The sequence below is a fragment of the Pongo abelii genome, chromosome 21 (assembly GCF_028885655.2).
Source record: "Pongo abelii isolate AG06213 chromosome 21, NHGRI_mPonAbe1-v2.0_pri, whole genome shotgun sequence".
Taxonomy (NCBI): Eukaryota; Metazoa; Chordata; class Mammalia; order Primates; family Hominidae; genus Pongo; species Pongo abelii.
In genome coordinates this window covers 42,497,219-42,519,089 of record NC_072006.2, presented here as the reverse complement: position 1 = coordinate 42,519,089, position 21,871 = coordinate 42,497,219, and the positions used below count along the sequence as shown (strand labels likewise).

Genomic DNA, 21,871 nt, shown 5'->3' with positions numbered 1-21,871 from the left:
AATTGTGGTCCTTTAAAAATATGCCCACGAATTCTTTGATACTCCTTCCATCAAAAGGTAATGTTTCTGCCCCCTTCCCTTGAAATTGGGCAGGTCTTCATGATAGCCTCAACCAGTCGAATGTGGTGGGATTAACAGGGTGACTCCCAATAGGTCACAAACAGCACTGGCAGGCACTGAGGTTAAGATCAGAATGTCCCACGTTAAGCACAGGGAACCCCACAGTCCAGGCCTCTCTGCTCCTCTGTACTGCGTTGCTCCTGTCACTGGGGCTGAGGTTTGTTGGGGTCCTCTTCCGTCCCTCCCCTCAGTCCCCACACCGCCAGTCTGGTGGCTCCTTGCAGGCAGGGCTGCGTCTTCCATTTCCTGAGATCCTTGCAGCTCCTGGCAGGAATCGGAAAGAAACTGATATTTATTGGGCACCTACTATGTGCAGGCGCTGTGCTGGTTAAGCTGCACGTCTCCTCTCATCCCTGCATCAGCAACCCCAGGTGGATATTTTAGTCTTGTCTTGAGATGAAGAAACTGAGGTTTGGCGGGGTGAAGTGATGTAGGCTGCAGTCATCCAGCAGGAATTTAAGTCCAGGTCTGCAGGATGCCATTCCAAAACGCTGGTCAGGGCAGGCTTCTCTTGGGAGGTAACAAGCTGAGCAGAGGCCTCAGGGTAAGGAGCCAGCCTTTGGGAGGCTTTGGAGCAGGAAAGGGCTCACAGGCGCGTCCCCAGTGTGCCTAGGGGCCTCTGCTTCCTGGACCTCAGCCTGCCCAGGAGGGGAGGAGAGTGGGGGAGGACATTCTGGAGCATAAGGACCTTATGGGGACATAGATGTCACTCTTCCTCTGGCAGCAGTTTAAGGATGTCCCTGGCTGGGAGTCATTTGCAGGGGTGGGAATTTCCCACAGCAGCAACCTTTGGACCTTAGAGCTGCCACATGGCCCAGGCCTGGCCTCCACCCCTGCAGGTGCCCACTCCTGGCTAAGGTCCCTGCTGATGGCCCAGGACCCAGCAGAGGCCTCAGGGAGCAGCATGACCCCACTGCTGGTCAGAACCCCTGGGCCTTTCTCCTACCAGGCTGTCCATCCAATTCCACAAAAGCAACAGCTGCTACCACTCTGGCCACCACTCAGTCTTATTGCAGTGAAATAGGGACTCTTTTAACAAGGATGTTGATTGTGTTCTCGTGCAGGAGAGGGCCCCCAGAAATGGCAGTGCATCAAATGATGGACAGGCGATCATAAAACTGTCCCTCTGACATGATAAGTGGCCACGAATGGCGCCAAGAGGGAAAGGAGTTCCCTAACAGATAGTTGACATCATCTGGAGCCAGCAAACCACAATTCCCTGATAAGGTCTTAAGCATGAGCAGAAGGGCAAATGGTGGAGTCTGACTTGTATATGACTTTTTTCTTGCGGCTACGGACCAGTAAGGGAAAATCGCCCCAAGTGAGCATGCGCGCAACCTTAGTAAACACACTGCGCATGCGGCCCCTCCCAAGTGCTGGCAGGCCATTGCGCATGCAGGGATGGTGCGGCAGCCCACCGAAGGGAGGAATCAAGGAGGAGAAGAAACCCCGGAACAAAGCCAGTGTATAAAAGCCTCGAGCCAAAGGTTGAGCCGGGCACTTGATCTCTCAATTGTACTTTGCTTCTTTCAATAAATCTTTGCCTCTGCTTTAAAACTTGCCTCCGTCTCTCAATTGAATTCTTTCCTCTGAGAAGACAAGGGCTGGGAGTGTTGCGGACTCGCCTCGCCACCGATAACATTCTGACTACAAAAGTGTTAACTGAAAAAATTTTGAAAAACCCAGAATTTGGAATCCATAGTGTCTAGAATACTGAGCAGCAAATAGTAGATAATTGCCAAAGGAATAAACAAACCTTACGTTTATCTTTATGGACTCTGGGGCCAGATGGCCTGGATTTGAATCTTGACTCCTCCATGGGGTGACTTTGGGCACTTTGTGACTCAGTTTCCTCATCTCTACTTGGGTTCAGCTAGAGGGTGTCATGGCAGGAGGTCAGATGTCAGGGCACTTTTCCCTGCTGTCCTCTTGATCACAAGTGTGGCAGTTGGCTGTGTCCCTCCTGATAAGCCCTTGTCCATGGCTCCCATTATCTCCCTGGGCTGGGATACCCAGATGCTTTTCTTTGCTGCTTGAGCCTTAGGAAAAACAGTCCCTGGTTGGTTTCCTCAAGCTTGTCCCCCAACTCTAGAAGTAGCCACTTTATTCAAATCCCAAGAACCAATGCAGTTGGATTCTCTTTTCTTGCCTGAACCCTGTTGGACACAATTAGCAACACTGAGCATTTCTTCTGCACTTATTCATCTTTTGTGCAAACGCCTGCCTCTTGCAGAGAGCTCTGAATCCTTTTCCAAAGTCTGTACAGCTTTTTTGTCAAGGCTCTGCTCCTAATGGGCTGGGGGACCTGCAACAAACTCCACCCCTCTCTGTTCCTCACGTTTTCCCCAAATGCAGATGAGGGCTGGGGACTAGCACAACTTTTCAGAAACAAAGACGTGCAGGCAAGTCCCCCAGGGATCTTGTTTAAATGCAAATCTTGATCCATCATGTTCCTCTTGGGGCTGAGCCTCTGCATTTTAACAAGCTCCCTGGTGAGGGTGATGCTGCTGACCACGGATTGTGCTTGGAGCTTCGGGAACAAGGGACTAAATGAGCTCCGAGTTCCCTCCAAGCTCAGCAGTTCTGTAACGCCTCACTCTCCTTTTCGATAGTTTTCTATGATGGTGCCCACACTCCTGAGAACACTGACTCTTGAAAGAGAATGATGTTATGAATTCCTGCAGTTCTGAATCTCTGCAGGGTACTTTGGAGTTGGGAGTTTAATATTTATGGCAGCCTCTTCCCAAGCCACATCATCTGCAGATCTGAACATGTGCCTGTGTGCGCACACGCACAGACACACACACATGAGCCCTGAGACATGCGGGCTTACAAAATAAAAGTAGTAATGTCAGTGACTATACTTTGTGGCTTGAAGGTTGCATGTCTTGAGATACCTGGAGCCCCCATGGAGCAGGGCTGGTCATGTGGATAAACAGCTCCTCACCCCCAGAGAGCCCTTGCTTTTACAGATGGGGAAACTGAGACCTAGAGAGGAAGAACTGGCCCAGGTCACATTGAGCCTATTGCTGAGCTGGAGAGGATAAATCCAGAGTTCTGGCCAGCCAGGGGCTCTGATTCTTGGGGTCAGGCCCATTCAGGCAGACAGCCCTGGATCATACTTTGAGAATCACTGGCATAAATGTTTTGAGTTATGCAGATGTGGGTTGAAATCCCAGATCATTTTTAAAATAAATACTTATTGATCACCAACTATGTGGCAGGCATTGGGAATACTACTGTAGCCAGATATAGTATTTTTTTTTTTTTTTTTTTGAGACAGAATCTCACTCCATCATCCAGGCTGGATGGAGTGCAGTGGCGTGATCTCAGCTCACTGCAACCTCCGCCTTCTGGGTTCAAATGATACTCGTGCCTCAGCCTCCTGAGTAGCTGGGACTACAGGTGTGTGCCACCACTCCTGGCTAATTTTTGTGTTTTTAGTGGAGACAGGGTTTCGCCATGTTGCCCAGGCTGGTCTCGAACTCCTGGGCTCAAGTTATCCGCCTGCCTCAGACTTCCAAACTGCTGGGATTACAGGGCATGAGCCACTGCACCTGGTCAGATACAGTCTTTACAGTATAGTAAGAAGAACTGCATTTATTCAAATTAGAGCAAACTTGGATTACTCATGTCAACCCCTGTACTGCAGATTTGACATGTATTTGATTCTCATAACAACTTAATGAGGCAGGTACTATTATGATGTTCCCTTTATAGATGAGAAATAGAAAACCTGAGAAGTAAGTATACTGCCCAAAGTCACACAGCTGGTAAACAGCAGAGCTGGGATTTAAACCCAAGGTATCTGGGATCACGGTTCATACTCTTCACCACTGTGCCATGACCCTATCAATCATACCTCTGATTCTTCCCAATAACCTTATGCCAAAGAAGAGGGCAAGGTTTTAACTCTCCTTTTCAAAGGAGGAAATAGAAGGCCAGAGAGGTTAAGGAACATTTGCAAAGTCACACAGCTCTTAAGGGGGCCAGATTTATGTTTGAAACCACCGCCAGGTGACTCCAGAGCCCAGGCTCTGAACAGTTAGCTTAGCAGGCCACATGACTTTTCTAGAGACTCATCTGAAAAAGGAGGGCAACCTTGTCTACCTTTAGCGGTTGTTATGAGGATTAAATAGGATAATAAGCCTGAAGAGATAGACCCAGGGCCAGGGCTGCTCATGGCCACTAGCGGGATATGGCAAAGTGATGAAGACAGTGCCTAGTCTTCCTGTGCCCCTCCCCACCTTCTCTCCTTGCACAGGGTACTCCTCCCTCATATTTATTCAATAAGTCAGCATTTCCAAAAGGAACCCCAAGAAGGTTATGCTTATCCCAGAAGAGAAGCTGCTCTGATGGTGAGCTATTAGGCAGTTTGGAGTGAACAATTCTTTTTTTTTTCTTCAATTGTCTTTTGCCATTTTATTGACATATATTTCATATACATAAAATTCACCCATTTAAAGTGTACAATCCAGAATTTAATTTTAGAACATTTTCACCATCACCCAAAGAAACCCTCAACACACATTTGCAGTAATCTGCAGCAGACAATGCTTAGCCTGAAGGGAGAAGCTGCTCAAATAGTGGTTCTGTAGCCAACTTGGCAGAACCTTTGGAGTGTGTTGGGGAATGCTGCTCAAACTCTAACCCCCAAGCAACTGCCTTTTCTCAGCCATTAGAGAGAAGTTCGCAGGCGCAATGTGTTTCATGCACCAATCTTCAGGTCCAAGAAAGATTTAGGTTGATGAAAAGTAATTATGTTTTTTTGCCACTAAAAGTAACGGTCAAGACTGGATTCAGTGGCTCACACTTGTAATCCCAGCACTTTGGGAGGCCAAGGTGGGTGGATCACTTGAGGTCAGGAGATTGAGACCACTCTGGCCAACATGGAGAAAACCTGTCTACATTAAAAAATATATGTACACAAAAAATTAGCCGAGCGTAGTGGTGTGCGACTGCAATCCCAGATACTTGGGAGGCTGAGGCAGGAGAATGGCTTGAATCTGGGAGGTGGAGTTTGCAGTGAGCCAAGATCACACCACTACATTCCAGCCTGGGTGACAGAGCGAGACTCTGTCTCCAAAAAAAAAAAAAAAAAAAAAAGTAATTGCGGTTTTTGCATTAAAAGTAACGGCAAAAACCACAATTACTTTTGCACCAACCTAATAATTGCATTTTTTCTATAGAGCGTGGAGCAGGGGCTGCCTATATGTTACAGAAAGTAGAGGGCAGGTGTAGAAGGGGGCTAACTCCAAAGAGAATGAGGGTGGGGGATGGCAGGTGTGTGTCCATATTTACCAGCTAGTCTCCCCAGCAGCCAGAGGGCTCTTTTACAAATGTGAATTGGGTTGTAACATTCTTCTGCTCGAAACTCTCCAATGGCTTGCCTTATCTTTTGGAACAAAACCTAGAGCCCTTAACAGTCCTCATGGCCTCTCAGTCTATCCCACACTGTGCTTCCCTTCTCTCTCTTCCTTCCGCCCTTGCTAGCTGCTCTTCTGTTCCTATTCAGGGCCTCCATAGCCCCTGGCTAGTGGAGAAAAAGATGCATCCTCCTGGTGGACAAATTAGAGAAAGACTTTTGTTTCCTCAACCTGGTACAACCTATGTTTTACAGTGTACAACCTATGCCACAGAACAAAGAAGTTCTGCTTTAAACGTGCCACGTCCCCCAGAATAGACAATATTTTGACATCTGGGAGGAGCAAAAAAAGCATGGGCTCTGACGTGTGGGAATAGATAAGGTGGGAATTCCAGCTCTGCCACCTGCTGGCTGTGTGATCGGGGAGGGTAACTCAATTTAAAATGTTTGAACAGCTGGGCTCGGTGGCTCACCCCTGTAATCCCAGCACTTTGGGAGACCCAGGCAGGTAGATCACTTGAGGTCAGGAGTTCGAGAGCTGCCCGGCCAACATGATGAAACCCCATCTCTACTAAAAATACAAAAATTAGCCAGGCATGATGGCACGTGCCTGTAGTCCCAGCTACTCAGGAGGCTGAGGCAGGAGAATCACTTGAACCTGGGAGACAGAGGTTGCAGTGAGCTGAGATTGCACCACTACACTCCAGCCTGGGTGACAGAGCAAGACTCTGTCTCAAAAAAAAAACAACCAAAAAAGTTTGAGCAATTGCCATCTTGGGGGATGACGAATGCTATCAGGATTAAATTAGATCATTCATGCCCTTTGCTTGACTCCTGAGAGTGTTTGATCAATGGCCCTCCCTTCTTGTGTGGCCCTAGAGCCTTTACCTCCATTTAACAGAGAATCAATGATGTCAGCAGAAGTGTGTGCATTTTTCTTTATAAATAAAATAAATACCCTTTATCTGCTTTTGCTCGCTATAAATGCTTCTCTTCAATTTTACCATCACCAACCTGGTTGAAGCTTGAATAACAACACATTCCTAATTTGTGTTCATCCCTTGCCCTCTTGTCCTTCTGATGCTTTCAGAAGTCACAATAAAACATTTTAAAAACTAAATCTGGTCATATGGTCCCCCACTCCACCATCTGCATCAAACTCCTCCAGTGTGTTGTTGCTCATCCTTATGGTCTCAGAGCAAATGTCAGCAGCGTAGAAAGGCCTTCCAGGACTCCTCAATCAATTTGAAGTACAATCCATAAAACCCCATCTCATGGGCTGAGATAGCCCCCTCTGATGTCCCATGGCAGGAAATGGCCCAAAGCCCCCAAGGAAACTCTCCAGAATTTCAAAGACAGTCTGGATTGGTGATCTGGCTTCCACACCAGGGCTGGGAGAGTCATGGGGAAGTGCTAATTGCACCCAAAGATGTGACTGAAGCAGAAAACCCCAATGGACTCTGTCACCTGGCCCATTCTTCTGCTTTTGGGGACAATGGCTGGGCAGGAGAACATGGATGAAAGGGGGAGCCCAAGTGTGGGGCAGGGAAGGCAGGCTGTGCAGGCTAGCTTTTCAACAGCGACACTCTGTGGTAGTGACGGGAGCAACAGTCCTAGTGGACGGGTGACTACACAGGACAATGGGCTGTGCAGAATGACCGGTCAACAGCCACATCATGTGGTAGTGGAAAGAACAACAGCATAGTGGACTGACCCACTCTCCAGACCCTCTCTGTGTGACGGTAGGAATTTGGACTAAGAAAATCCCAAGGACATTTGGAACAATGAGACTTTCTGTTAATGGAGGCTGTGGGGATTCCAGAGATTAATTATAGAAATAAAAAGAGATGATTGTATCTGTGCTATAAACTGGCACTGCCGGCCACATTGGTTACAGCCAATGAATAATAAATAAATGAACATAAAACAAGAAACAATACCAGCACACAGAATCCACAGGAAAAAAACCAGAAGTTTTTTTTCGTGAAGCACAAATGGAAATTTCTTGGTTACAACTGAAACACAATTCCTGGAGGAAATATCTTTGCAGCCTTAGCCCTTGAAAGAAGCTCATAATCCCTAAAATACACACCATGCACTTTTCCAATGAATAAAGTTTCCTCGTGTTTAGATCATTTCTGAATCCGAGTCGAAGAAGTTTGCAAGGGGCTCTTGGTTAAGATCTGGAGAGGATTCCCTGGGGAAAGGCAGCCCGTGCCCCACAGCCCATCAGGAACAGGTGTGGCTGACAGCCCCCGGCACCCCTGGTGCCTTCATTTATAGACAACATCTGCACCGAACAGCAGGAAGTTCTAGGGAGAGATGGGAATGTTGTCACCAGTTGAAGATGCACCCCTTGTTTGTGAGTGTGGAGCTACTGGAGTTTTAAGAAGGACATTTTGGGAGCCTGCCTCTTGGGAAGGAGAAAGGCAGGGCCAGTGGGGGTCACTCAGTGTCTCGCTGCCCAGATCTACACATCAACAGCTGCCAACGTCTGCGAATCTGTCAGCAGCTTCCCTGGAAGCTGCCTCCTTCTCAGACACGGAGACCCCCCGGGCTGTTTTAGAGGCCTTCATTTGTCATCCCTGCTTCATGGCAGCTCAAGGGAGCGCTTGTTCCAATCAAGGCTGCAAAACCACTTCTCTCTGCTCCTTTGTGTCCTTCACTCAGGATTTTTAGAAATGAAGAAATTAAATTGTGCCATGGGTCATTTTTTTTAAAGCACGAACTTGGTAAAATGTGGGGAACATGCGGTATGTGTTTCCTATGCACTCTTGGTTATTTTTCTACAGTCTCTCAGCCCCATTAATTAGCTCCCTGGTCTAAAGAATTGAGGATTGATGTGCTGGACATTGGGGAAAAGGGAGAGGGAGGGATCTGGGTGATGCGAGGCTCCCCAGGAGGGCCACAAGTTATCAGGAAAGCCTTTGACCAAGGTGAAAAATGCAATGCTGGGTGATGGTTTCGCTGCGGAGGTGACAGCTTTGTGGGGACATGCTGGGTTTAAGAGGCCTCAGGGTGGAGACATTGAGGGAGCCTGCGAATGCACAAGCTGAGAGTTTGGAAAAAAATAAAAAGACTGGAAGCATGTCTGGGACATTGGGTGGCACACAGGTGGCAGCTAAGCCTGAAGAGGTTGACAAGAGTGACGAAGGCTAGCCAATGGCGGGGGAAGAGAAGAGGCCTGGGGAGGGGTTCTGGAGATCTCCAGCTTGCAGAGAAGGGGCAGGAGAACAAGCAGAGGAGGTGGCGGGTAGACAACCAGGAGCTAGGGGAGTGCTGGAAACTAAGAGAAGAAAGCATGCCCAGGAAGGGCATCAGTGTCAAATGCAGATGGAGGTCAGCCTGGGCGAAAGCCACGAGGGAGCCTTCTGTGCTGTGTCTAAATCTGCCAGACATCGACCACATGTTATACCCCACAGTGCCTAGTACGATGCTGGGTGCAAAAGGCGTGCAACATATATTCGTTAAATATTTAAATGCGCCTTATAAAAGAGGCTGTTTGGCCCACAAATGCATTTCATTTTTGCCGAGTGTAGCATGGGAACGATGCAGTGACGGTTCAAAGCCGGGAGCCTGGCATTGAATCTGGACTTCATTTAACACTGTGTGGCTTTTCTGAACCTTGGTCTTTCTTTGTTTTTTAACAGCACCCACATCCCAGGGTTGTTGTAAGGGTAGAAGGCGCTCGACACAGGGCTTGGCATGCAGGAAGCATTGCAGCCATAGGCTGCTATTGGTCACTATCGTTAGGGGAGATTTGTGGAAAAGACTCCGGGACTCACCTGGTGAGGCTGAAGCACTACATTGTAGAGCTGGACTCTGGCCGGCGTCGGGAGAGGGAAGCCTTTCTGTAGTTTCTCTGTGACAGAGACTGATGGTGAGGACCAGGAGAAAAGAAAGAGAAGGGCAGGGGAGGAGGGAGGGCCAGAGAGCCTGGGTAGACAGCTTCCCTGAACCGGCACGCCTGGCCCTAGGTAGGGACTGGCACGGGCATACATGCCTGAAAGGAAGGCTGCCCTGGAGTCCGTACCTCCCACCTGTTGTCCATCAGCCCCAAGTCCACTTCTAGCACCTGCGTGGACTCCATCTCCATGATGGCCCTCCTGAGGGTGCAGCACCGCTGGTACACACTAAACCAAAAATCTGCTGCTTGCAATGGTGTGAATAGAGAGTGGTGTGTAATAGGGGTATTTATGCATGTGGGCATGAAACCCCTCAACATTTAGGATAAAGCCAGAGGTGGACAGTGGCCAGGGCAAGCGCCCATGTCCACATTCTGACATGGAACTTTGGAGAACTCTAAATTAGAACGTGGCCTTCCAGGTCATTACAAAGCTACATTTGTCAAGGCAGGAGGACAGATCCCAGGACTGATGTATCATATTTCATATGATAATTTGTTGGATTAATTGGTAAGTTCTAAATATCCTAGTCACAGGTTATATGGGCCTCTATTTGTACTTTTGCCCCTCGCTCTCGAAGGTCAGGTTGCCGGCCTGCCTGAAGCTCTTACCAGTGTGGTGATCTAAGCTCTGGGAGGGGTTATCAGGGAACCCCTTCATCCTTCTTCCAGAGTTGGAAAAAGACCATGGGCTTTGTTTTCACCGCTAGGATCAAACCCATGCCCCACCTCTTGCCTGCTCTGTGACGTAAGTCACTAAACCATTCTGTTCTTCCGCTTCCTGCCATAAAAGTTGGAGATGTTAATAATCCTTCATCTCATGAGGGTTTTGTAAGGACAAACTCATGCAATAATGAATCAACCCATGTGTAGCAAGTCAACCCACGTGAGTTCCCTTTTTGTTCCATCCATTTCTGGGTCAGATGCCATTTGAAGTTCACTTGACATCACCACTGCCCAGCCCTCATACCTGGGCCAGGTATCAGGTGGCTGTAGGTAATCAACCCCACCCTCTTCCCCCGTGACTGAAAACGAATGGTTTCTTCAAAGTTCCTTACCATTAACCCTGGGCAGCACAAGAATGGGTACAATGTAGTTCATGATATCCTGCAGCAATTCAACCTGGAAATCGGAGGGAGGATGGGAGGATGGCCCTGCATCGCCAGTACCCTGTGGGACCGGCAGTCCTCATCACCCCACCTCTGTCACCCTCGTTTCCCCCAGCGCTGCTCAGCAACCGCACAGTTGGGAAAACTGCTGAGAGGTGGACGCAAGTGATATGTGAACACTTGGCAGCCCAATCAAGGTCACGGAAGTGGCTTCTTTTGCTCTGATGGTTCCAGATGTAAAGCATGTTCTCAGTTGTAAGGTGCAAGGCCTTACAACTCACGACAATGATGAGGAAGGTCATCAAAGAGTATTTAAATGGGAAAAGCTTGGCTTAAAAAATGCGTCCTCTCAGACACTGCAGTAAGAGGGCAAATCGAATCAACCTCTTTGAGGGCTATTTGGCACAATGCTCATCAAAAGTCTGTGTGTGCCTGGTTGGGCTTGGTGGTTCATGACTATAACACCAGTGCTTTGGGAGGCTGAGGTGAGAAGATCACTTGAGACCAGAAGGAGTTCAAGACCAGCCTGGGCAGCATAGCAAGACCCCTGTGTGCCTTTTGGGCTAGCAAACATGCCTCTAAGGAATTTATCCTAAGGAAATAATGTAGGGTGTAGGAAAAAATGTGGATGCAAGAATGTTGACCAAAGCAACAAATTTATCCAAAACAATAAATTAAAAGCAACCTCCATGTCCAACAATAGGGGAATCACTTGGTGGGAAATGGTAATACTTTAATAGAAGGAAATATTATGCAACTGTTAAGAATGATATTGTAGAAATGTAAGTAACAACACATACATAACCATGATATGTTTTTGAGTGAGGAGAACCAGGCTATAGAAATCACATTATTCCATTTTTTAATTAAATGGGCATAGCAAAAGGTCAGGGAGGATATACTCCAAATTATTAACTAAGTGATGAAAATATGCATGGTTTTTATTTTCTTTCTTTTGTAAATCTGTAGGTTCTGATTGCCCTATAGTGCATATATTTTTCTTTGGCAAAAATAAAAAAAAATTAAAAATAGTGTAAAACCCTCAAGATGCTTGCCTGTAGTTGTGACATTTACAATTAGTAAATATATACATTTTTGTTTCTGGAACAATTGAGTCTCTTTTCCTGGCCTGTTATTCCCTGGGCTCACCAAATGCAGTGCCTCCTTCCCGTGAATCCTGGGAACTTAACATTTCTGGTTTCTACAGAAGTAGAAATTAGTTATGGACTTATTCAAGCCACCAAGAAAGGCTTGGAACCAGTAAGTCCATGAAAATACAATGAGTTTGCATTTGGTCCTTTCATTAGGAATCTCATTCGGTAGAAATGACTGGCTGGATTTTTATCAGATTTGAAGGGGACACTGGGACGGTATGACTTTGGGCTTGGGGGGCTTACAAGGCACTCACTTGGTGGGGAACTTGGGGGCATCTTGGGAATCTAAGGAAATGTTCTCCAGAGCAGCAGAAACTGGGATTCAACCAGAGCCTACCAGGAGATTCAGGTCAATGTAGCAAGACCCTGGACAGGATCAGCAGATCGCAGCTTCTGATGTTAGACACAGGGCAGACACTCTGTGTGGCTGGTGTTGAACAGCATGGACGACTACTTACTACTAACAGGGGCAACTCGTCATCAATGCCCCTCGTGAGGGCAGCAGGGGCAAATCTACTTAATGATGAGCAGTGATTCCTGGGCAGGGGAACCACCTACTTGAGCTGGGCTTCTCCCTGCTCCTCCCTCTCCTACCAGCCCTTTCTCCATGTCAGTACGTAGCTCTGCCATTCATCCAACTGCTCCACCCAGAACCCTAGAAGTCACCTGGACAATCCTTTTCCTCACCACACAGCCATGAGGGAGGCTTCTGTGCTGTGTCTAAATCTGCCAGACATTGACCACATGTTATACCCCACTGTGCCTAGTATGGTGCTGGGTGCAAAAGAAGGTGTGCAACATATATTCGTTAAATATTTAAATGCACCTTATAAAAGAGGCTCACATCTCTCACTAAGTTCTGTCTAAATCTACTTCCAAAATATGTCTCCAATCCACCATCTTTCTCCTCTGCCTGGCTGAGTCCCAACCCCCCAGCATCTCACGTGGACAAACACATCAGCCTCCCCACTGACCCCTTGTCTGTAATCCATCCCCCCACCCCAGCCAGAGGAAGCTTTTACAAAGGTCTAAATCCACTCACAGCACTCCCTGCAGGGAAACAGCACACCGGCTTCTCACTGCCTGTGCAACACAACATTCTCCCCTCCTCTAGCTCAGCTCGGAAGGCCCTGGATGAGCCAGCCCATGCCTGTCCCTCTGGCCACATCTCTTCCGATGCCCCCTACTCACTCTGCTCCAGACACACAGGCTCCCTTCATTCCCCAAACGCACCAAGCTTGTCCCCACGACAGGGCCTTGGCCCCTGCTGTTTCCTCTGCTGGCTCCTTCTCCTCCTTCAGTCCAAACATCACCTCCTCGGAGAGGCCCTCCCTGATCACATCTTCCGACTCTTCATTCTCCCTCATCACTTTCTGCCCATCCCCGCTTTGGTTTTTATAGCTTTGATTGTGACTGAAATGATCTTCTCTTTTTTTTTTTTTTCTTTTTTTGAGACAAGATCTCACTCTGTCACTCAGGCTGGAGCACAGTGTAGCATGATCTTAGCTTGTGCAACCTAGAACTCCCGGGCTGAAGCCATCCTCCTGCCTCAGACTCCCAGGTATCTGGGACTACAGGTGCATGCCACCACACCCACCTAATTTTTATTTTTTATAAGAGATGAGGTCTTGCTATGTTGCCCAGGCTGGTCTGGAAGTCCTAGCCTCAAGCAACCCTCCTGCTTCGGCCTCCCAAAGTGCTGGGATTACAGACATGAGCCACCATGCCTGGCCTTTCATTTCTTATTGTGCTGTCTTCTCACTGCCATGTAAGGCTCTGGGAAGGCATCACTTCCCGGTCTTGTGCATCAGCCTACCCCACACTTGGAAGAGTACTTGGCACATAATAGGTGCTCAATAAAGTAATTCATTTGTTCATCCAACAAACATTTGTTGAGCAGATTTTCTCTACCAGATTGCATGTTTAATCCCATTTGAACCATACTACACTCACTTAGGTGGGGAAGGTCTGGAGTTCAGAAAAGGGAAGTGACTTGCCCAAGGCCTCACAGTAGGCATGGAGCAGGGATTCTGGCTCAGATCCCTCTGCCCACCAAGCTCCTCGAACCATCAATTCACAACCAAATTAGATGCAAATGAGCCAGCAGCCTCTTAAATAATGCCTCGAGCCTATGACATGTCCCCCTCCCCCCGCCAGGTCAGGAGGAGGAAGCCACCAAGGGCCTCAGACTCACCGGGAAGGGGCCAATATTTGAGTGCTTCAGTTCCAGGAGCAGCCTGTGAGAGAGGGAAGAGGGGACTGAGACCACCAATTGCCTGACTAGCGTGAGAACCTAGTCTCTAGAGAGGAGAGACCCACTCTGGTGGATACTGCCCGGTTTTCCCACCCAGTATCCACTCCCCTTCCACGGGTCACAGCCCCCTGATGTTGCCTTTGGAGAATTCACACATTCCCTGCATTGCTAGTGCCGTTGACCCCACACTGAGCTCTGGGCCATGCTGGCCAAAGGGCATAGTCCACCTCTCCTGCCACAGTCATTGCTGCAAGGACGTACCTCTGACCTATGCTGGCCCAGTGAAAGTCAGTCCCAGGACTTCTGCTGGGAATATTGGGAATGAGGTATTCTCTTTTCTCTGGGAAAATAAGGAAGCTCCTGGTGACTATTTTGCCACCACTTGGTGACAGCCTGCTGGGCAATGAAGCCAGCACAGAGGATAGCAAAGCCAAGAGATGGAGACAGATTCCTAAGGACATCATTTGAGCACCTGGGTCTTTCCTTGCCTGAAAACCTTGGATTTTTCAGTTACCTGAGCCAATATACTATTTTCCCTTTAAGGCCTTTATGACATTTTTAACAGTGATCTCAGAGGAAGGGGGGAACATATGGCTGTTTATTGAACCCCAACCATTCATTAGCTGTGTTGGGCGCTTTATCCCACTGAATCCCAGTAACATTACAAGAGGCAAGAGCCATTACACTCATTTTTACAGATGAGAAAACTGACACTCAGAGGTCAAGCAATGGTCCAAGGTCACACAGCTAACAATTAGCAAAGCACAGTTTGTTTGTTTTTTTCTTCTTTGAGATGGGGTCTCACTAGCTCAGGCTAGAGTGTAGTCACGGCTGCACTACACAGCAAAATCACAGCTCACTGCAACCTCAACCTCCCTGGGCTCAGGTGATCCTCCCACCTCAGCCTCCCAAGTAGCTGGGATTACAGGTATGTGCCACCATGCCCAGCTAATTTTTAAAAATTTTTTTGTAGAGACAGGGTCTCACTATGTTGCCCAGGCTGTAATAAAGCAGAGTTTTGGCCAGGCACAGTGAATCATGCCTGTAATCCCAGCACTTTTGGGAGGCTGAGGCAGGCAGATCACTTGAAGTCAGGAGTTCGAGACCAGCCTAGCCAACATGGGAAACCACGTCTCTACTGAAAATACAAAAATTAGCCAGGTGTGTTGGTGTGCGCCTGTAGTCCCAGCTACTCAGGAGGCTGAGGCAGGAGAATTGCTTGAACCCAGGAGGCGGGGGTTGCAGTGAGCTGAGATCATGCCACTGCACACCAGCCTGGGCGGCAGAGCAAAACTCTGTCTAAAATAAATAAAATAAAGCAGGGTTTCAAACAGGGCTTCTTGAAGGCAAAGCCTAGGTTGTCTCCAACACTGTACAAAGCTTAAAAACTTGCCCTTGCTCCTCAAGAGTCAGTAGCCCCAGGATTTCTGCTCTGTGGATTCTCACACCCTATCCCCATCCCCTGCATATTCCAGAAAGCCTGTGCTCAGCCCACACCCAGCTGTATCCTCTCCAGCTCCTTTACTTTAGAGGCCCATGGGTGTTTAAAAGAAATTAAATCTATACGTTTCTGAAGCAGTAATGCTTGTCAACATGAGGCCAGGAGAAATGAGCAGCAAATAAACCTCTGGGGCTCGTCTCAAGGTGAAGAAGGACGGCTTGGTGCCAGGGAGAGGGTGGGACTGGGCAGGGATGTGGGTCAAGGCTGCGTGAAAACAGCGCAAACGTGCTGAAGAGGTGGGTGCCAGGTCTAACTGCGGGGGGCCATCACATCTGCTTGCATACGGTGTCTCTTTCTCTCTGCCCCCCGGCTCTCTCTCTCTGTCTCTCTGAGTGTCTCCCTCTGTCTCTACCTTTCCTTTTCTACATCTCTCCCCTCCCCTCCTTCCTTTGTGTCTGTCTCCTTCTCTGAGTGTCACTCTCTGTGTCTCTGTCTCTTTCTCTAAGTCTCAAACTCCCTTTCTGTATTTCTTTTACTTTTAAAAATCTATTTATTTATTTATTTGGAGACAGGGTCTTGCTCTGTTGCCCAGGCTGGAGTACAGTGGCTGGAACATGGCTTACTGCAGCCTCGACCTGCCAGGCTCAAGTGATCCTCCCACCTCAGCCTCTCGAGTAGCTGGGACCCCAGGCATGCACCACCATGCCTGGCTAATTAAAACAATTTTTTTTTTGGTAGAGATGATGTCTCACTATGTTGCCCCGGCTAGTCTTGAACTATTGGGCTCAGACGATCCTCCCGCCATGGCCCCCCAAAGTGCTGGGAGAGAGGCGTGAGCCCTCATGCCTGGCCCTGTATTTCTCTCTTTCTGCATTTGTGTTTCTCTTTCCCTCTTGCATATTGAGTGTTTATTCTATCCCTGGAAGTGTTCTAAACACTTCAACACATATTAATACCTCATTTCAGCTAACAATGATGCTGTTGGCAAAGTAATTACTGGGCTTATTTTTTATTTTTTGAGATGGAGTCTCACTCTGTCTCCCAGGCTGGAGTGCAATGGGGCGATCTCAGCTCACTGCAACCTCCACCTCTCAGGTTCAAGCCATTCCCCTGCCTCAGCATCTCCAGTAGCTGGGATTACAGGCACCTGACCACGCCCGGCTAATTTTTTATTTTTAGTAGAGACAGGGTTTCACCATGTTGGCCAGACTGGTCTCAAACTCCTGACCTCAGGTGATCCACCTGCCTCAGCCTCCCACAGTGCTGGGATTACAGGCGTGAGCCACCGCGCCTGGCCTTACTGGGCTTATTTGACAGTTGGAGAACTGAAGTTGGCAGCGTTTCGGTGCTTGCCAAGGTGAGCCACACTTCTAACACAGGCAGCCTCATGTCGGGGCCACACTCCTAACCACAAACTCCCCTGCCAGGACTGAAATCAGGGCCTTGTGGATTCTAGAGTCTCCCAGCAGAGGACAGTGGTTAAAGTCCCAAGGATGGGGTGAGAAGAAGTTGAAGCAGGATTTCCTAGTGTCAAGGAAAGCCAGGGACATGCAGTGACTGGACGCTGTTGTGGTTCAGTGGGGATCATCAGCTGACGCCTCCCAGCCATGAGGACTGGCCATATCCCAGAACACAGGACTGTCACTGCTAGAACCGGGACATTTATGGGTAAGCTGAGATGGTTGGTCACCTACGATGTGTGACCTCGAGCAAGTCACTTTTTCTCTGAGGATCAGCTTCATGGTCTGCAAAATGGGGATACTGTGGCCATCGCACACTCTTTGAGGTTTTAATGTGATGAGCCAACAGGAAAGCAACAATGCAGTGCTTCTGTACATCACAGGGCCACTGTCATCCCACGGACACCAAGGACAGAGGGCCAGCCCCCTCCTCTCCTCACAGGCCCACTTACCTATCCAGCTTGAGCTCTCCAACAAGCCTGTCGGACTCGGCGCTGACCTCCATGGAACCAGTTGTGTGCTGCCAAGACAACAACCCAGGGTGAAGGGCCCTGACCCAGGCACCTGGCTGCAAGGCCTCCAAACCAAGAAGGGTCAGCTTCACAACGGCTCAGCAGGGCAGCATACACCATGGGGTCAGGCCCACAGAGCCGGAGGAGTGGGGAGACTTCCCTTGGCTTTGTGGCTGGTGAGTCCTAAACTGTCAATTTCCATTTTCTCTCTCTACTTCCAGGACCATTTCAGAGTTCTTGGGCCACTCTCGGAGAGGCTGCAAAAGACAGGCCAGCCCCATTCTCACAGTCCCTCACTCATTAATTCATTCAAAAAATATGAGGAGGAAGTCCTGGGTTCCCACCTCAGCTGTTCTGTGCAGTCTGTGTGGTCTTGGATGACCCCTTAGGACCTATTCTGTCCTGAGACAGAATAACAGGGGAATAACAGTGGGAATAACAGGTCTCAGCTTGGGAGACCCAGTAGACCTGCCTAAGGCCTCTAAGTGCTTCCTGGTGCAGAGAGTGTCTGAACCATGCCCTCAGTGGCCATATGGGTGCCACCAAATCTTTGCGGAGTGATGGAGTGATCAAAGGGATGAATGCATAAATCAACAATGGAGTGAAAACTGAGGCAAATGAAGGATTAAAAAATATGTGAATGAAAGAATAACAAAGATATGCATGAACGAATAAATGATGGGCAAATAAATGAACAAATATACAAATGAATGATCAATTGAACAAAGGTATATGTAAACGAATAATTGAATAAATGAATGCATGTGGGAATCAGAAAATGTATAACATATTTCAAGTCAACAATCTAATAAATAACTGAATGAATTAATAATTGAATGACTAAAGATATAAGTGGATGAATTGGAACAGTACACATATTTCAAGCCAACATGGAATGAATAATTGAATGAATGAGAAATTGACTGAATGAATAATGAATAAGTAAACAAATGCACTAGTGAATAGCTGGGTGAATGAATATCTCCAGGAGCCGGCACCATTGAGTACAGTGACTCAAGCCTCAGGCTCCGGAGTGACACAGTCCAGGTTTGAATCCGGACAGGATTCACATGGTCTCCTGACTCCAAAGACAGTGCTCTTGGGATTGTCTGGGGCTCCTCATCTGTCCACACCCAGGAACTGCTTACCATGCCAATCAGGAAGAGGGAAGCCAGGGAGGAGTTGGGGAGGATGGCAAAGGCCTGGATATCCACGGCAGGGTAGAAGGTAAGGCCGGTGGGCTGCACAGACAGGTGTGGCGGGGTGGAGGCTGAGACATGGATCTGTATCTTCATGTTGGGAAACTTCTTGGCCACCTGCAGCCCCCAGTGGAGACAACCAACGAAAGGAGGAGTTTCTGTTAAAATGTTTCTGAATCCTACCTTGGCCTGCCCCTACTTAAATACCTTCAATGTCTTCCCATTACTCTTAGAATAAATCCTAAGATTGCACAGTCTGCCAGCTGGCACCCTGCCAACATCACCACATGTGCCTCTGCCTTTTGTCTTCCATCTCCAGCCACATGGAACTCTTTCTGTGCCTCAAACTCAACAAGCTCTCTTGCCATCTAAAATCCTTTGCACTCTCTGTTCCCCCTTGTTAGATACTTTTCCTCGCATTCTTCTCTCTCGGCTCTTTCCCTTCCTTCAGGTCTCTGCAGATGTTACTTTCTCAGAGAGCAGTAGTGGCTTCAAGGGGGAACTAAGGAGGGCCTTGGTGACCATCTTCCCCTCTCTCTTAGTCTCTGATCTTCCCCCAGGTAAACCCACAGTCTGAGTAAAAATAATGTGATTGTTATGCAAATGAAGCTTCAAGACAACCCTCCTGGATACCCCTAGCAGCCACACCTCTCCCCCCAACCAGAGCTTCTCTGTATAGAAATTTCTGGGGTTTCACCACCAGAGACGCTGCTATGAACAGAATGTGTCTTCCCAAATTCATATGTTGAAACCCTAATTCCCAGTGTGGCTGCATTTGGAGAAGGGCCTCTAACGAAGTAACTGAGGTTAAGTGAGTTCATAACAGTCAGGCCCTGATCTGATAGAGTTAGTGTCCTTATAAGAAAAGACATCAGAGAGCTCTCTCCTGCCCGCCACCATGCACACATTGAGAAATGGCCCTGTGAGGACACGACAAGAAGGAGGCAGTCTGCAAGCCAGGAAGAGAGCCCTCACTAGAAACCAAATCTGCTGACACTTTAACCTTGAACTTCCAGTCTCGAGAGCTATGAGAAATAAATTCTGTTGTTTATGCCACCTGGTCTGTGGCATTTTATTATGGTAGCCTGAGCAGATAAAGACAGAGGCCCTCCTTGACCACCTTGTCTAAAGTAACCTCATCCACCTGTTGGTTTCACTGGTAAGAGTCCACATTATTTTTGTTATTGTTTTGGGTATCTGGATGATATTTTTCTCTCTCCACTCATCTGGGGAGCTCCAGGAGGGTAGGGAGGTGGCCTATTTTGTTGGGTTCCCAGCACAGGGCCCCAGGCACATGGTGGGCATTCAATAAAAACTTATTGCATGAAAAACCCTCCCTCCACCTCCTGCCAGCATCTACTCCCACACCTGGTCAACTGGGCGCTTGGAGCTTTTCTCTGTTCTGGGGATGAAGCTATTTCCACCCTTTCGTGCTGGGTTGTTTCTGGATCTTGTGTGTGTATGTTGGGTGGAGGGCTCTCATCATCCACTCAGCAAAGCCCTGTCCTCCCAGAACCCCCGGGCTCACTAAAGGAAAGCAAGGTCTTCCATACCTCAGGTAGGAAGGTTCCAAAGAACTTGGTTGTCAGTCGAAATTTGGACTCCTTTGGAATCTGTAGCAAGAGATGAGAAAAGGATCTCGGAGGATGCTGTTATAGACGGAGCGGAAGGGGTGAGTTCTGTATCGGGGTGAGAGGCTGACTGCACACACAGACAGTGGCCAGCCCCTATGTGACAACAGAGCACTGACCCACAAATTCTGCAGCAACCATCCTGGAAGCCAAACCACACCTTCTGCAGCAGTTGGCCCAGAATGGTCAGGAGCTGGTCAGTGACCGCCTGCTTGTTTTTTGCTCCTGAGAAAGCCCAATCTGCCCACAAACCAATCTCATAGGATGCCCCATTTCCAGGAAGTCTGCCTCTGCCTTAGCATGATGCTAGGACTGGATGACAGAATCTGACAAGTACTCATCAATGTAGCCCTTATGTTTCTTATTCATCACTTCCTACATTCAAAGCTCTGTGTTCGGTCCTCTCATAGACTAATATCTAATTTAATCAGGCATTACTATCTCATTGAATCCTCACGACACCCTTTGGAGAAAACCAGTTATTGGTGTTTTACAGATGACAAAACAAGTTCTGAGAGGTACAGTAATTGACCTGGGTCACCCAGCTGGAGAGGGGTGGGGCCGATATTGGAACTCAGCTCTAGCTGACTCTAGAGTCAACACTTTAACCTCCTCCAATGTGAGAAAAGTTTTTCCAGATTTGTCTGGAAGGTCTACAGGATTCTGGGTCCAGTGCTCCTCCCACACCCACCCACAGCCCGGCCTTACCATGTCATCTCTAAGGGTCATCTTCAAGACCCCAGCCTCTTGGTATACAAGCCCAGCTGTGTTGAAGAAGTAGTCTGAGAGGCCCAGGTATACCATGCGGTCATGGGCAGTGGGAAACTCCATCACTGGTGGAGCAAAGGGAGGTGGATTGTGGTGGTTCTCACTGTAAAACTCCCCCTGGGGGTAGAAGCAACAGAGTGAGCCCAGATATTCTTCAGGAATTATAAGTCAACATCTCCATCCAGGAAAAAATGGGCTGAAGACACCAATTGTACACTTGCAAAGGAAAAAGCAATGACTGGAAACTAACAGTAGCATCAAATGCCTCCTGGGCATTACTTTCTAAGTGCCTTTCATGCCAGTCCTGGGAAGGCAAGTATAATTATGCTCATCGTATAGGAGAGGACACTGAGGAACAGGGAGGTGAAGTGACTTGCCCAAGGTCACACAGCTGGTAAGTGGCAGAGCCAGAAATTGAACCCAGGCCTCCAATGTCCAGTGAACGTTCTCCTAACCACTCTATTGTCTCAACCTCAACCTTGCTAGTAAGCACAGAAACGCTATGAAAAGAACAGTGAAATCCTGTTTGTTTCGTCTATAAAGTTAGCAAAATGGGAAAAGAGGTAAATTGTTTTGAGAGTTGTGTGTGCTTTAAACTGATGCTACCCAGTGTTTGGTGAGAGCACTCATAAGCTGTTAAAGTTGTTCTTTATGTTTCTGAAAAGCAATTTGGCAATATGTTGCAAAAGCAGATCATTTATTTAACAAATAAATGTTGAGCTTAAAAAACCAAATTATACATGGATACATATGGTAGGATACCACTTATGTAAAATTTAAAGGCCCATAAAAAGTATAAAAACACAGGCAAGAAGGACACACACCAACATCATCAACATGGCTCTGGGGTGGGGGGAGAGGCACCCAAGGGGGACTTGTTGGTTATTTCTACAATGTTTTTTATTTTTTAAAAAATCAGAAGCAAATATGACAAAATGGTAAGATTTCTTAAAT

The 21,871-nt window shown here is 48.0% G+C and overlaps 1 protein-coding gene across 1 annotated transcript in view; it reads right to left on the bottom strand.

Moving 5' to 3' along the window:
- Window positions 1–7,437: 7,437 nt before the first annotated feature.
- Window positions 7,438–21,871, bottom strand: part of BPI (bactericidal permeability increasing protein) — a 33,727-nt gene continuing 19,293 nt past the window's right edge. The window contains exons 8-15 of the mRNA XM_024239099.2: window positions 20,858–21,034; window positions 20,072–20,131; window positions 18,468–18,635; window positions 17,260–17,327; window positions 13,847–13,889; window positions 10,448–10,511; window positions 9,271–9,347; window positions 7,438–7,797 (exon numbers count right to left, since the gene is read on the bottom strand). Coding sequence (XP_024094867.2) covers window positions 7,759–7,797; window positions 9,271–9,347; window positions 10,448–10,511; window positions 13,847–13,889; window positions 17,260–17,327; window positions 18,468–18,635; window positions 20,072–20,131; window positions 20,858–21,034 — 696 coding nt within the window. The 3' untranslated portion in view covers window positions 7,438–7,758. The remainder of the gene's footprint in view (window positions 7,798–9,270; window positions 9,348–10,447; window positions 10,512–13,846; window positions 13,890–17,259; window positions 17,328–18,467; window positions 18,636–20,071; window positions 20,132–20,857; window positions 21,035–21,871) is intronic.